The sequence below is a fragment of the Geosmithia morbida genome, assembly GCF_012550715.1.
Source record: "Geosmithia morbida isolate 1262 chromosome Unknown scaffold_6, whole genome shotgun sequence".
NCBI classification, from domain to species: Eukaryota; Fungi; Ascomycota; class Sordariomycetes; order Hypocreales; family Bionectriaceae; genus Geosmithia; species Geosmithia morbida.
Genome location: NW_023336193.1, coordinates 94,739 through 107,683, shown reverse-complemented (window position 1 = coordinate 107,683; position 12,945 = coordinate 94,739). Strand labels below are relative to the sequence as shown.

At 54.9% G+C, this 12,945-nt stretch overlaps 7 protein-coding genes across 7 annotated transcripts; 4 read left to right on the top strand and 3 right to left on the bottom strand.

Annotated features, from left to right (window-relative positions):
• Positions 1-104: 104 nt before the first annotated feature.
• GMORB2_6513 (small subunit ribosomal protein MRP21) lies at positions 105-800 on the top strand (the record flags this gene model as incomplete). Its single annotated transcript, XM_035468483.1, has 1 exon — positions 105-800. The coding sequence occupies one exon, from the start codon at positions 105-107 to the stop codon at positions 798-800; it is 696 nt and encodes a 231-aa protein (XP_035321617.1).
• A 200-nt stretch (positions 801-1,000) lies between these two features.
• GMORB2_6512 (uncharacterized protein) lies at positions 1,001-3,337 on the bottom strand (the record flags this gene model as incomplete). Its single annotated transcript, XM_035468482.1, has 2 exons — positions 1,001-2,911; positions 2,990-3,337. 2 exons carry the CDS (start codon positions 3,335-3,337, stop codon positions 1,001-1,003), a joined length of 2,259 nt encoding a protein of 752 aa, XP_035321616.1.
• A 1,025-nt stretch (positions 3,338-4,362) lies between these two features.
• Positions 4,363-6,521, top strand: GMORB2_6511 (uncharacterized protein; the record flags this gene model as incomplete). Its single annotated transcript, XM_035468481.1, has 3 exons — positions 4,363-5,363; positions 5,429-5,703; positions 5,773-6,521. The coding sequence occupies 3 exons, from the start codon at positions 4,363-4,365 to the stop codon at positions 6,519-6,521; spliced, it is 2,025 nt and encodes a 674-aa protein (XP_035321615.1).
• A 403-nt stretch (positions 6,522-6,924) lies between these two features.
• Positions 6,925-7,897, bottom strand: GMORB2_6510 (Fibronectin type III domain; the record flags this gene model as incomplete). The annotated part of the gene is made up of 2 exons (XM_035468480.1): positions 6,925-7,055; positions 7,177-7,897. 2 exons carry the CDS (start codon positions 7,895-7,897, stop codon positions 6,925-6,927), a joined length of 852 nt encoding a protein of 283 aa, XP_035321614.1.
• A 715-nt stretch (positions 7,898-8,612) lies between these two features.
• Positions 8,613-10,445, top strand: GMORB2_6509 (uncharacterized protein; the record flags this gene model as incomplete). The annotated part of the gene is made up of 4 exons (XM_035468479.1): positions 8,613-9,002; positions 9,098-9,303; positions 9,373-10,250; positions 10,318-10,445. The coding sequence occupies 4 exons, from the start codon at positions 8,613-8,615 to the stop codon at positions 10,443-10,445; spliced, it is 1,602 nt and encodes a 533-aa protein (XP_035321613.1).
• A 623-nt stretch (positions 10,446-11,068) lies between these two features.
• GMORB2_6508 (uncharacterized protein) lies at positions 11,069-11,688 on the top strand (the record flags this gene model as incomplete). The annotated part of the gene is made up of 3 exons (XM_035468478.1): positions 11,069-11,249; positions 11,333-11,559; positions 11,665-11,688. 3 exons carry the CDS (start codon positions 11,069-11,071, stop codon positions 11,686-11,688), a joined length of 432 nt encoding a protein of 143 aa, XP_035321612.1.
• Positions 11,689-12,080: 392 nt separating this feature from the next.
• Positions 12,081-12,919, bottom strand: GMORB2_6507 (uncharacterized protein; the record flags this gene model as incomplete). Its single annotated transcript, XM_035468477.1, has 3 exons — positions 12,081-12,140; positions 12,236-12,461; positions 12,564-12,919. 3 exons carry the CDS (start codon positions 12,917-12,919, stop codon positions 12,081-12,083), a joined length of 642 nt encoding a protein of 213 aa, XP_035321611.1.
• Between the last annotated feature and the right edge of the window lie 26 nt (positions 12,920-12,945).

Sequence of the window (12,945 nt, the reverse complement as noted above, 5' to 3'; positions counted from 1 at the left end):
ATACAATGTAAGAGCTCCTCCAACAGTCGTAGCCCAATCCCAAGATGTCGTATACTGACACGATTAATTGATTCCGTAGGGCTGTGGCATCAAGATACAGCACTATGTTGCTGTCCTGGGCAATCAGGCCTGCCGCCTTCTCGGCTCCCTTGGCCATCCGGACCTTTTCGACGACATCCCTCGCCGCCGCCGCGGGTAATGGTCCTGCTCGCAAGAACCCTCTCATCGGAAGCAATACTCACGCAGCAGCTTCGCCGGTTCAGGAGAAGCCCACTGCTCCCGCCTCCACCGAGCAGGCCGCTACTCCTCCGCCTCCTCCGCCCCCTGCCGCGACTATTGCCGCCGCCGCCGCCGAGACTCAGCAGACCGAGACGAAGTCCGGTCACGCCTACGACGCCGCCACCTCCGCGTCTATGCACACTTCCTCATCTCCGGGGTTCGTCGATATTGCCAAGCTCCTGGACAACCATGCTGCCGCGTACGCCCGGAGCGTCAACAAGACGACGGACCCGTTGAACCAGCCTCGTGTGCGCTGCACCCCCGTCACCGGCCGCACAGTCTTTCTCGAGGGCAACCCGCGTCTGCCTGGTACGGCGCATAGCCCCGATCACGCTTTTAACCTGCTCAGGAGGGTAGTGCGCACCGGCCAGATCAAGACGCTCTGGCACAGGCAACGCTTCCACGAGCGTCCTGGTCTGCGCCGCAAGAGGCTCAAGTCTGAGAGGTGGAGGAGTCGCTTCAAGCAAGGTTTCCAGGCTGCCGCTGTGAGGGTGCGTGAGCTCAAGAAGCAGGGGTGGTGAAGAGAAAACTTGTATGACACCTGGTGTGAGAATATCAACGAATTCATCTGTATGATGGCTGGCAGGTGGCAAGAGTTGTGTGTGTATAATAGCGAACCATGACATGAATAGAGTACTGGAAGAAAAAGAAGAGTGGCTTTAATTCACATTCTGTGTGCAAAGGCTGCGTAACATAATACATATAAACTTGATCATCGTGACTAGTAGTCGTCAAACTCCAGCTCCTTGGTCGGGCTGGGCATCGGGCTCGCTTTGATCTTAGGCCTCGACCTAAAGACGGCCTCCATGTCCTCCTCCCCAAGAAGCTCTTCTGCCAGCATCGTCCTCTCCGACTCGTCCTCCTCCACGACCGGGCAGTGGCTCCCCTCCCTGCGCGGCGGCAGCCTAGACATACGCTGCGACCTGCGCCGCTCAATTTGGGCTTTTTGTTTGGCTTTTTCGAAGCCTGCCATGCTGCGACGCGTGCGGCTGACAAGATCGTGACAGTCGTCATCATCGTCATCGACAAGTGTTCTGCTGTTGCCTCTGTCGGCAGAAGGCGGTGTCTTTTTGGTGGGTTCGGGTTCGGGTTCGGGTTCGTCATGTTCCAAAAAGTCCATAGATGCGCGCGGGCCCATGGAAAGGCGCGTCCGGTCTGCTAGCGAGAGCGTGTGGCGTGGCTTGCTGCGCTTGCTGGGGGACGGCGACGCCTTGTCTATCAACTCTAGGATCTGCTCCGCCGCTGCCCTGGTTGGCGAAATCGGCACGTCATCACCGGGGAAATAGGGTCGAGAGCCAGATCGGTCCATGGAACCTCTGCTGCCGGAAGACGGCGTGGAAGGGTGCGGTGACTGGTCTCGCGAAATGTCCATTGGTGGCGGTGAAGCAAGTTTGGGCTGTGAACGGGACGAGAATGACCTCCTGGGGGGCTCATGAGTCGATGGCTCATCAGGTCGTGGTAGTCTTGGCCTTACTGGCAGACGCCTTGTCGTTGGCACTTCCATCATTGACGACGTCTTGGCGGGTGGTTTGGGCGGCGGTGCAATATCGCGTAGCTCGTCGTCCAGGTCACTGAGCTCCGAAATTGTCCCGGTCGAGGCTCTTTCGGTCCCCGAGTAGCGACGGGTCACCGTGTGTCTGGAAGGCAGGTTCATAAGGGGGTTGGAAGGCGGGTCGTCGACTTCAGCCAGCTCATTTTCAAGACCCTCGAGCATGTCGCGGTACTCTGCGTTGGGGCTCAGGCGCCCAACACCCGTCTTCCCAGGTACTACCTTGCCGGGCACCAGGTTTTTATGAGCTCCGAATCCCAGATCAATGCCTCTTGTTCCCCGGGACGATGCCCTGGGCTTTGAGGGTGAGGCACCGGCGTCCGAGGTCTGGCCACGGAATATGTCATGACGATAGTTCTGCCACTTCTCCAGCCTATCGCGGTGCAGCTGCACCCTGCCTTCGAGCTGCTCCAGGAGACCAGCACCTTTAGCCTCGACCTCACCCAGCCTGTTCTGCTCGACCCTGCGCCACACTCTGTCAAAAGACATGCTGAACAGACCATCCTTTGAAGCTCCAGCGTCTCCTCGAAGTAACGTCTCCATCCAGCGCTCATGGCCGGACCAATTATTGCGGACCATCCTCCACATCTCCCGCCGGGCTTCGTCGGAGACAGCTGCTACCATGCTGTCCTTTTCCCTTTGACGAGCTTCCTCCTTTCGACGGATGACACCCCTCTCTTTTATGCCCAGGAGATCGCCAAAGTCACGATACTTGGCGGCCATGTCCTCCTTCCTGGAACGCATTCCTTGCAGGGAAACTTTGTGGGCGATGATCAGAGTGATAAGGTCCATCTTGTCGTCCTTGTATCCTTTGGGCTCGACGGCGAGAGTCAGCGCCAGGGCGGGGTGGCGTTCCTGGGCGGCGATTTTGCCTATGACGACGCTCTTGAGAACGGCAGCTGAGAAGGAGGCGAGGACCTCCTCTAGCCTCTCGCCCTTGCACTCATCTAGCATGGTCTTGCGGAGGACGGTGTCCCGTCCAAGCACGCCTTTTTTCTTGGCTTGTTCGAGGCCACGGAGGAGGGCGGCGCGGAGGTTGAGAGACTGGACCTGGTCAAGCGGTGGGAAGAAGGGCTTGAGTTTCTGTAGAGATGTAAAAATTAAGCAAGGGCAAAAAAATGATTATTGAAATAGAGTGCGTATGGGAAGAGTTCTACTCACATTGGCTGTCTCTTCCGGATCCCAAATGGCAAAGAGCCTGAACAGGGCCCATTCGACACATTGGATCCTCTTCTTCTGGCCCTGGGCTGAGCTGGCAGTGGTGCCCGTCGCGAAGGTGTCGACGGATATGTCTGGCCAGTCAGGGAGGAGCTGAAGATCGAGTAGCTTCAGATTGTTGATGAAGAGAACGAGGGGAGGGGCGGTCGAACAGTAGCCACCGCCATTGTGACCTGACGATGGCGGTAGCTGAGGAACGGAAACATGCTGCAGAGGCCGAGACGTGTTTGCGCTTATATGAGCAGACCGGGTCTTCCCATGTGCTTGGAGTCGCTGCTGGACGGCGGCCATGACGGCATTCTCGACTGGTGGTGTCCGAAAGCAAACGAGGTGGTCGAAGTTGAGGGACTGGCGATGCCGATGTTATATCGGCAGTTGTAAACATGGGCAGCGAGACACACCGCGTGGACAGCTGGACAGCCCCAGTGGGCCATCATCGAGAGCTGGGGGGCTGTCATTAGAGGGGACTGGGGGGGTCGTGGCCAGGGGATGGGGGGCCTGTAAACTTTCTCTCAATGAGCTCGTGACCGAGCTGTCCAGCGCATCTCCAATGGTTTGATACATGCACTTTGAAGGCTCGCCCGATTGCATTGTGCAGAATAGTCAAGGGGAGACGGTGCGCATTGATTGTGCCTACCTTTTCGTTTCAGAACAATGTTTTATTCATCACTTCTATTCCCCGGAATACCTGTCCGTGCTAGTAGGACTGAGACTGAGACTCGATGCCAGGTACATGCATGAGCTCCAACTCGCCTGCAGCCGTCGACGCCTAACATGCCCCCCCCCCCCTCTGAGGCTCCCAGTAGGCCCCTAACTAAAAAGGCTAGCTGAAAAGGCACCGAAGGCTGCTGTCAAGCAATAGGAACGTAGGAACGGGACCTTCGGGATTAAATGCGGGGGTTATGAATTCCGCCGAGGCGATGCACTCGACTTGGAGACGTGGGAGAGAAAAAAAAGAAGGAGAAGAAGACGAAGGGCAGAAAGGGAGCTGAACCCCGAATCCCAGTCCCTCCCATGCCACCACACCGTTCTTCACACTCAACCATTCGCGAATTGCACAATCGAACATTGTTATTCCCGACCTTGGCATTTCACAAGCTCATCTCCATCTCGCATCCATCTTTCGGTTTCGTGCCGCCACCGCACTGAAATCCGTACCGTGACACGTGTTGACGACATCTCGGCGTTGACAGATCTCGGGATTGATCATCACGCCACGAACACTACCAGCTCGTTATCTGGGGGCGCCCTCCATCCGGGGTGCCCTTGCTTGCACTCACTACACATCTGCTCCATAATTCCGGCTCCTTTGACCGATGGCACCGCCGTCCAAGATCCTCCAGTCCCCGTCGCCTTCCTCAGCCGAGGGCGCGCCCGCGGGATACGGACGATCATGCACGAACTGCTCCCGCGCAAAGTGCAAATGCATTATCCGGACCGCTGGCCATCCGTGTGAGAGGTGTGAACGTCTGGGAAAGGGCTGCCAGCCTATTGCCGCCACGCGGAAGCGCGTTCCCCGCAAGAACCCGCCGTCGCGCACAGCACAGCTCGAGGAGAAGCTCGACGACCTCGTCACTATTCTGCGTTACTCGCGGGCACCCAGTAGCCAGCTGCAGCCCCAGGCAACTGGCGCCTCCGTACCGTCCAACGTCGGTCCCTCGAGCTTGCCGTTGACGAGCCGGCTGGACTCGCTGGCTACGGCCGCTACAGCCACGGGTCCGCATCCCACATCCGCCCCACCAGCAGCCAGATGCGTACTTGAAGGAGATGGCAGCACGTCCCACCGTGGAACCGTATCCTTGGACCAGAGGTCTGACGATACGTATCCTAGTCCCATGGAGGCCGAGGCATGCCTGCAGAGGTTCCGCTCGTGGCTCGTGAACTTCCCCTTCATGCACCTGCCCCCCGATCTGACGGCGGCCTCGCTGCGCGAAGAGCGACCCTTTCTGTGGTTGTGCGTCATGAACATTACGAGCTCGTCAATACCTCACACGGAGAAGATGAAGCTCAAGATCCGCCGGGAACTAGCCGAAGCAATCGTCGTCAAGCACGAACCTAGGATGGAAATCTTGCTCGGTTTGCTCGCTTACCTAAGCTGGGCCTTTATGTGTTCTAGTCCGGGATGGAAGCCCTTTCTTGTCCTCTTTTCGCAGCTCGCTCTGAGTGTCACTTATGAGCTGGCCCTGACGAGATCTTCCTTCGACGAGGGACCCTTTTCCATGACCTTCAAGATCCCCGGCCCTCGGCCAAAGCATGCCAAGCTTTGCACCGCTGAGGAGAGGCGAGCCCTGGTGGCGGTCTGGTTCTTGACGTCAGCGTGAGTGATCTGGGACAGATGTGCTGGAAGCAGGAATAAACAAGAACAAGCTGACGTCCATTTAGGATTGCCACATTTCTCGGGAGAATCGACCCTTTTCGATGGAACCCTCATATGGATGAGTGCCTCGAAGCCCTAGAACTCGAGAAAGAGACACCGGATGATGAGACGCTCGTGGCCCTAGTGCGACTACAACTTGTCTCTTATGAGGCACACATGCATATAGTGGACGACGCGGCAAGCCATGCTGAGCGAACGCCGAGTTACGTCTACCGAAAGGGCCTTTTGATCCAGCTCAACAAGGTGCGGGAGGGCATATCCAGCAGGGCCGCCGCCAACTGTAAGTACAATCACCCCGCGACCGCGCATGCGAGTTGGCACTGACGTAGGAGCTTCGCTCCTCAAACAGCCTCTGTACAGGCGCATTCGTACGCCACCGAGATGACAATTCACTCGACAGGTCTTTTCAGCGCCAAGGTGCCCCAGACGTTGCGCATCGATGCCATGTACTCGTGTCTCCAGGCCTGCCGCCGCTGGCTAGACATCTGGTTTTCCATCCCTCACCAGGAGGTTCCGGGCATGACACTCGTCTTCTACGTTCAGCTTATGCATACGCAGAAGATACTCTACTTTCTGCATACGACAGACGAGCCGGCGTGGGACAAGGAGATTGCACGCGGTACAGCCGATATCCTGGAAGTCCTCGACCGCACAATTCAGCGCCTCGTCGAGATGCAGGAAGCGTACCCGCTGCACGGCGGGGGAGACAACGACTGGGGCCTGTATGCCAAAGCGGCCAAGATGATCCGCAGCATAAAGGCGACCTGGGAACCGGCCGTACTGCAGGCCTCGGGCAGGGCGAACCACCTCTCGGTATCGAATCAAAACCCAGACCAAAACCGGAACCCAAATCCCAACATCTATAGACCCACATCCATGCAGATGCCGTCAAATGGATCCGACCATACCGGAACATCGGGGCGGGACAGCGCCATGATGATGAGTGGCATGGGAGCTCCCATAGGCGGCGGTCCGCACCTAGCAGTCCACAATGCTGCTGCTGCCGCTGCCGCCGCTGCCGAATTCAGCGATCCGACAATCATGGACTTTACAGACTTTTCATGGATGGTAGAGGGATGTATACCTTGGGACTCATGACAACTATAGTGGCGGTTTGGCCGTGGTGATGCGAGAAGGGTGGCTGGACCTGGGAAAGGTACCCTAATGGGTCTTTGAAATAAGGAGGAGGCGAGGCGTATTTTTTTTTTTCTTTTTTGGAAGAGCTGATGAGATATATCACGAGATGTGGTCTTTCATTAAGAGAGTATGTACTTTGGGGTGGCATTACGTATAATGTAAAGTAGTATGATACATATAGTAGTAAGTGACACTGGACACTTGTCGATGTAGGACAACGATACTACGCGGTAATATAACAGTCCCAATCAAGGGACCAAAGGGCCCGGAGACTATATGCACAGCCGTCAAGTGGTGTACTACTTGGTCAGATAGGACGGCGAGGCGAGCAGGCGTTGGGGGGGGGGGTCCGTCTCTTGCGGGTTCAAGAACGTCCCTGGCAGGTAGGTACCTGCAATGGCTTCGAACCCAAGTTCATATTTCTAACAAGAGTCCTGGAGAAGGCATGGGCAATCTGGTATTCTCCCAGAGCGTTTGGATGGAGGCCATCATATCCTGTATAGAGGCATATGAGAGTTAGCCATCACAGTCCACGTGAAGAAGTGGTCTGTTGTCAGCCATGCTTTACGCACGTATGCGCGTGCGTCTCTGCTCCGGTGTCCAGTGGGATTCTTACCAGCCGGACAGCCGTCAGCGCTGCAATCATAGTACGTTGCTACGTCGACGACGTGAACGGGGGAATGGCTCGTGGCCTTGTCGGCGAGGGCCTCGGGCAAGCGTGAGTTGTAGATGTCTGTGTTTCTGACGAGGTCCTCCCGGCCTTCGAGTAAGGACCTGTGAGGCACATTGGCAACAGCGAACTTGAGCCTCGGGTTGGCCTTGCGTGCATTGTCGACGAGTTGACGGATGCTCTCGAGAGTGCCCTTCCAGTCGCTGTAGAACCAGCCCATGTCGTTGAAACCGAGCATGACGAGAGCCAGGTCGGCAGGGTGTTTGCGAAGAACGTCTTGGATCTCACGCTTCGTCACAGCCGCGGCCCTCCCCCAGAGGGAGTAATGGTTGCTGTTGGATAGGAAGGCGTCCGCGACGCCACGCGCATAGCCGCCGCCTGTCTCATGGTCATCTCCCTGGCCGTGGCCATCGGGCTCGAGGAAAGTACCCGTGTATGGGCCCGCGAAACGCATGTCTATGTCGCTGTCCCGGAACCACTGCCAGATTCGGTATCGCCACGTCCAGTCCCCCTCTCGGCCCTGCGATAATGAATCACCCACCACCATGACGTTGAGAGGCGAGGCCGTTGCTCGGTTGGGGGCGCTATCCTTGTCCCCACCCTTGGTGTCATTGGCGGACGAGTCTCCGCAGGAGGAGAGTCGAACACTCTGCACTCGAACGTCCATGTCCAGTGCACTGAGAGCCGGCTTGGCACTCTATCGCCTGCAGCGGTAACGACTTGGACAAAGCTGGGGCGATGAGAAACTAGGTGTGGATTCATATGGGAGTGCGTGATCGGGATCTAGATTGGGATCTAGCCCGTTCTGTTGTGGGAAGGACGTATACGTCATTGCAAAGGTACATGCAGCTTCAAATTATTACTTGGAGGCTAGGTAGGGCATTCACATGCATTAATATATATCAATCAGTGTACTACTGACGCCGCGGTATATGAAGAGAAACCCTAGTTTTTCTCTAGTATTATAAGACGAAATACAAGCGATGTATTTATAACGAGCTACAGATCGCCGCTGTCAGGTCCTTTTCACTGATCAGTATCATGTTCTGGACCAATACCGTCGTCGGACAGTGTCGGACATCGTCGCCCGTCGAAAACGCTTATCGTAGAGAGTGGGATTCCGTATCATCGATCCCGACAGCTTCAATGGTAATCTGGCAGGCTTGTATTATTAGATATGCCCAGAAGATACCTGCTCCGATGCGTAATGTCACAACACAGGGGGTGGGGGGGGGGGGGGGGGGGGGGGGGGGGGGGGTCTATTATATCTATATATCTAGTTGCCTAAATACCATGCTGCCCTCCTCACCAGACAAGGCTCGTTGCCAATGAACAATAACTAAAGTACACCAGTATTTGGGCTTCTTTTTTTTTAAAAAAAAATGGCGAAGAAAGAAACTGCCACGGCTGACGCAAAGCTCGACACATCTAACCATGATGTCGCTCAAGGCGAGGTTATCGATACCTCGAGCACGATAATGGATGATGGTGTTCGACGTGCATTGAAGTCGCGACATTTGCTGATGATTGCGCTTGGAGGTGTTATCGGTCCTGGAACTTTCTATGCCACCGGTTTCGCGTTGCAATACTCCGGACCGGTCGGCGCACTGATCGGATATATGATCGTCGGCTTGGACGTCTTCTTCGTGACCCAATCTCTCGGTGAGATGGCCACCTTGTTTCCCTCTACCGGTTCTTTCAATGAATTTGCAGGCCGATTCGTCGATCCTGCCTTGTCTTTCGCTCTCGGTTGGAACTATTGGTACATGTGGGTTAGTCGGCCTCTTTGTTTTATGCTTGAAGGAGAAGAAGGAGAAGAAGGATTACACCGACGGCGTTTACTTACCTTTATCTTGCCATTCTTTAGGGAACGATCCTTGCCAACGAATACAACGGCGCCGCTCTCATCCTTGCCTATTGGACGGACAAGGTACCGAGCTATGGCTGGATACTCATCGCCTGGGCCTTCTTCATGGCAACATCTCTTCTCGGTGTCGTCGTCTACGGAGAGATGGAGTTCTGGCTTGCATCATTCAAGTTCGCCGTGACCATCATTCTATATCTTGTGGCCATGTGAGGATCTATCAATGTTGACCCGTATCTCTCACCGGCTGTCTACGTAATACTGACCTGGACTTACAGCCTGGTTGACACCGGAGCAATTGGTGGCGACTACATCGGTTTCCGATACTGGGAGACGCCCGGACCGTTTGTGAACGGCATAAACGGGTTCGGTAAGGTCCTTGTACTGGCAGCCGTCATGTACTCCGGCACAGAGGCTGTCGCCATCACGGGAGGCGAGTCCCGAAACCCTAGGCGCGATATTCCAAAGGCCCTCAGACAGACGTTTTGGCGCATCTTGGTCGTCTACGTCGGCATGGTGTTCTTCACCGGCCTCATCGTGCCGTCGAACTCGGAGCAGCTGCTGAATGCGGCGTCCAAGTCGGCATCGTCGCCCTTCACGGTCGCGTTGAACACAGCAGGCTGGCCGGGAGCTGGAAACCTCATCAACGCCATCATCGTGGTTACGCTGCTGTCCTCCGTAAACTCCGCCATCTACATAGGTAGCCGTTGCATCTTTGCACAGGCAAGGGCCGGCCGTGCACCTCGTTTCCTAGCCAAGACAACAAGAAACGGAGTCCCCGCAAACGCCATCGTGTTCACTAACCTGTTTGGGCTCGTATCTCTTCTCAACATATCGGAGAGCGCAGGAAATGTCTTTAGCTACCTGCTGTCCATCTCTGGGTCCGCCGCCTTCATTGCGTGGTGCTTCATCGGCCTGACACATGTCCGCTTTCGGGCGGCTATGAGGACCCAGAATGTGGCTGTATCCTCCTTACCTTTCAAGGCATGGGGATATCCGTTTGTTCCTTGGATCTTGTTTGGTGCCAACTTGGTCCTGGTTCTCATATCGGGGTATACGACACTGTTGACGCCATTCGATCTCAAGGGCTTCATTTTTTCCTACCTCGTCATCCCTGTCTTCATTATTCTATACCTGGGATGGAAGCTTTATCATAGTAAGTCGCCGTCGCTTCTTGACCCAGAATAATCCGTGTCCAGTGATGATAATGCTATATATCACAGAAACGGAGTGGGTCGATCCTACACAAGCAGATCTCGTGAGCGGTAGGAGGGAATGGCTTGAGAATGTAGACGAAGAGTCCGGTCATGCGACTAGATGGAAAAGGATAAGAGACGCTTTTGTTGGTTGAGAAGGATATAGCGAATATCACTTTACCATCAAAACCCCCTGGTATCCAGTCCAATTCATCATCCCGGTGAACAACTCCCACGGCACAAGTAGGCCATCGACAAGGCGGTTGAAACGCTGCATATTGCATGTACATACTCGAACCATCATATTCCACACATGATAAAGTTCCACATAATCCACAGATAGTACAAACTTGTGAATGCCACTTTACCCTAATCTAAGAGTGGCAATCGACATGGATTCGATATTTCTCCAAGATGATACATAGGTACACGGTGTGTTCCCTGCAGTCTCACATATTGGTGCCGAAATATCGGACATCACTGTCCGATATTTCGGCCATGGTACACCGAGCGGCGTCCCTCGATTACTTGATCGTCCAACGTGTCGGATATGCAGGTGCGTAACGATATGGTATCATGAGATCCAAACATTGATACGACGTAGAGGAGGATCTTCACTGCACTATGTGCCAATAAATACATCACAGGTCCTCTTGTTTACTCGGTCCATGCAGCCTGGAACCCCCCCTCGTCTCATGACATCGCGATCAAGGCCTGTTGAACAGAAGCTGCTGAACTATATTACCGACCCCCCTAAGCATATAGAAACACCCTCATCATGGCAGCGCAGCATCCCAAGACTTTTGCTTACGATGCCGGCGTTCTCGACCCCGAGATTGCTACTCATATTTCCTCGCTATACGCCGCCGTGGACAATGGAGAGCATGTTGCTTGGGGTGCCCACTTCACGGAAGATGCTGAGCTGAAGAAGGGCACCACCAATGTAAAAGGGCGCGAAAGTATGAGCATTCCTCTCCTTCACACTCATCTCGTCTGAGCCAAACAAGACAATGCTAACTTTCCCTCCCCCCCCCGAGAACAGCTCTTGTCGACCTCATCACGAAGTCATGGTCTGAGTTCAAGAGCCGCGACCACACTGTTTATTCTGTCTTCCCCTTCGGCCCCAAGGCTGAGGAGGTGATGCTCCATGGGAGAAGCAACAATGTTTCCGTGACTGGTGAAGAAAGTACCTTTACCTGGGCAGCAAGAATGCATTTCAGAAGGTCCGAGGACGATAACGTTCTGATCGACAAATACACGATCATCGTCGTAAGTGCAACTCTTTAGAGGTTTCACCAATGCGCAGAAGAATTGAATTGCCCCCCCCCCCCCCCCCCTCTTTTGGCTTACATACTAAACTGAGTATGAGTATAGGATCCTTATCCGTCTACTCTGTAAGGAGGGGAATGGTTAGGTTGAGGCTGGGACGGGGCAACAGATACCAATTGGTTCCATTTCTCAACGACCTTGTTGCTAGACATTCCTCAAGATTATATACAGTTATACTATAATCTCGTGAGGACTTTTCATTGAATGCTCTGATACATGCAATTCAATTACCTGTACGTGAGTTCAATGTGAGTGCGTGATGGTGGCAGCGGCTAGTGGAGTGATATAAATCGGGAGCCCCAGAACACATGTTGAGCTCTCCACTTTTAAACCTCATCAATCACATCGCCTCATCAGTCAACAAACATCACTCATCCATCAAACAAACTCGAGGAGTCTTGAACTTATAATAGGTCCTTCTTCATGAAAAAAAAAAAAGAAAAAAAAAAGTCACTTAGTCATCATGAATCGCCCGCGAAATCGTCAGCCACGTCCTGACCAGCAGCAGCAGGGACAAACCTCTGACAAAGGTCGCGGAGGAGGTAGAGGAGGGGGGAGAGGAGGGGGAAGAGGCCGTGGAGGCCGCGGAGGGGGAAGTAGCAGCGGAAATTTCAACAGCAACGGTCGGGTCCCAACCGTCCAGCAAGTCGGACCTGGGGCTAGCGTGTCGATTGTCCTCAAGGAGGATCAACCCACGGGACGGGAGACGCCGGGCGTGGTGCTCGAGGTCCTCACCAAGGGCAACCACCCTCGGGGGATCAAAGTGCGACTGCAGGACGGACGAGTGGGACGAGTGCAGAGGATTCTGGAAACACCAGCCAGCGGCCGGGACGTAGCCGTGACTGCCGGAGCAGCAGCAGAGTCACTGTCATCGTCGATGGCGACGTCGTCTCTCAGGAGCACAGTGGCAGCATCTAACTTCACCCATCGGTATACCGACATACGAGAAGACGAGGAGTTCCCAGACGGACCGCCACCTCGCAGTCTCGCCGACTTCTTCCCCAGCCAACCAGAAGAGACGAGGGGTACGCAGCGAGCGCCAGTGGTGGTGGCAACGTGTCCAATATGCGGGGTCTTTGAGGGGGACGAAGTAGCCGTCTCGCATCATGTCGAGGCAGACCATCTCATCTGAGACACTGCTCTTTTCAACCCGGCATGGCACTGGTCGATGGGAGTCGGCCAAGGACCAGGAGGGCTTTTGGGTAAAACTAGGTGACTCCCAAGACTCCAAGATACCGCTCAGTCTGCTGCCTGTTACTCCTGCCACACGCCCGCTGCGGCACACCGTGACTCGGGTCATGTCACGTCGTCGTGTGGCTTGGAAGC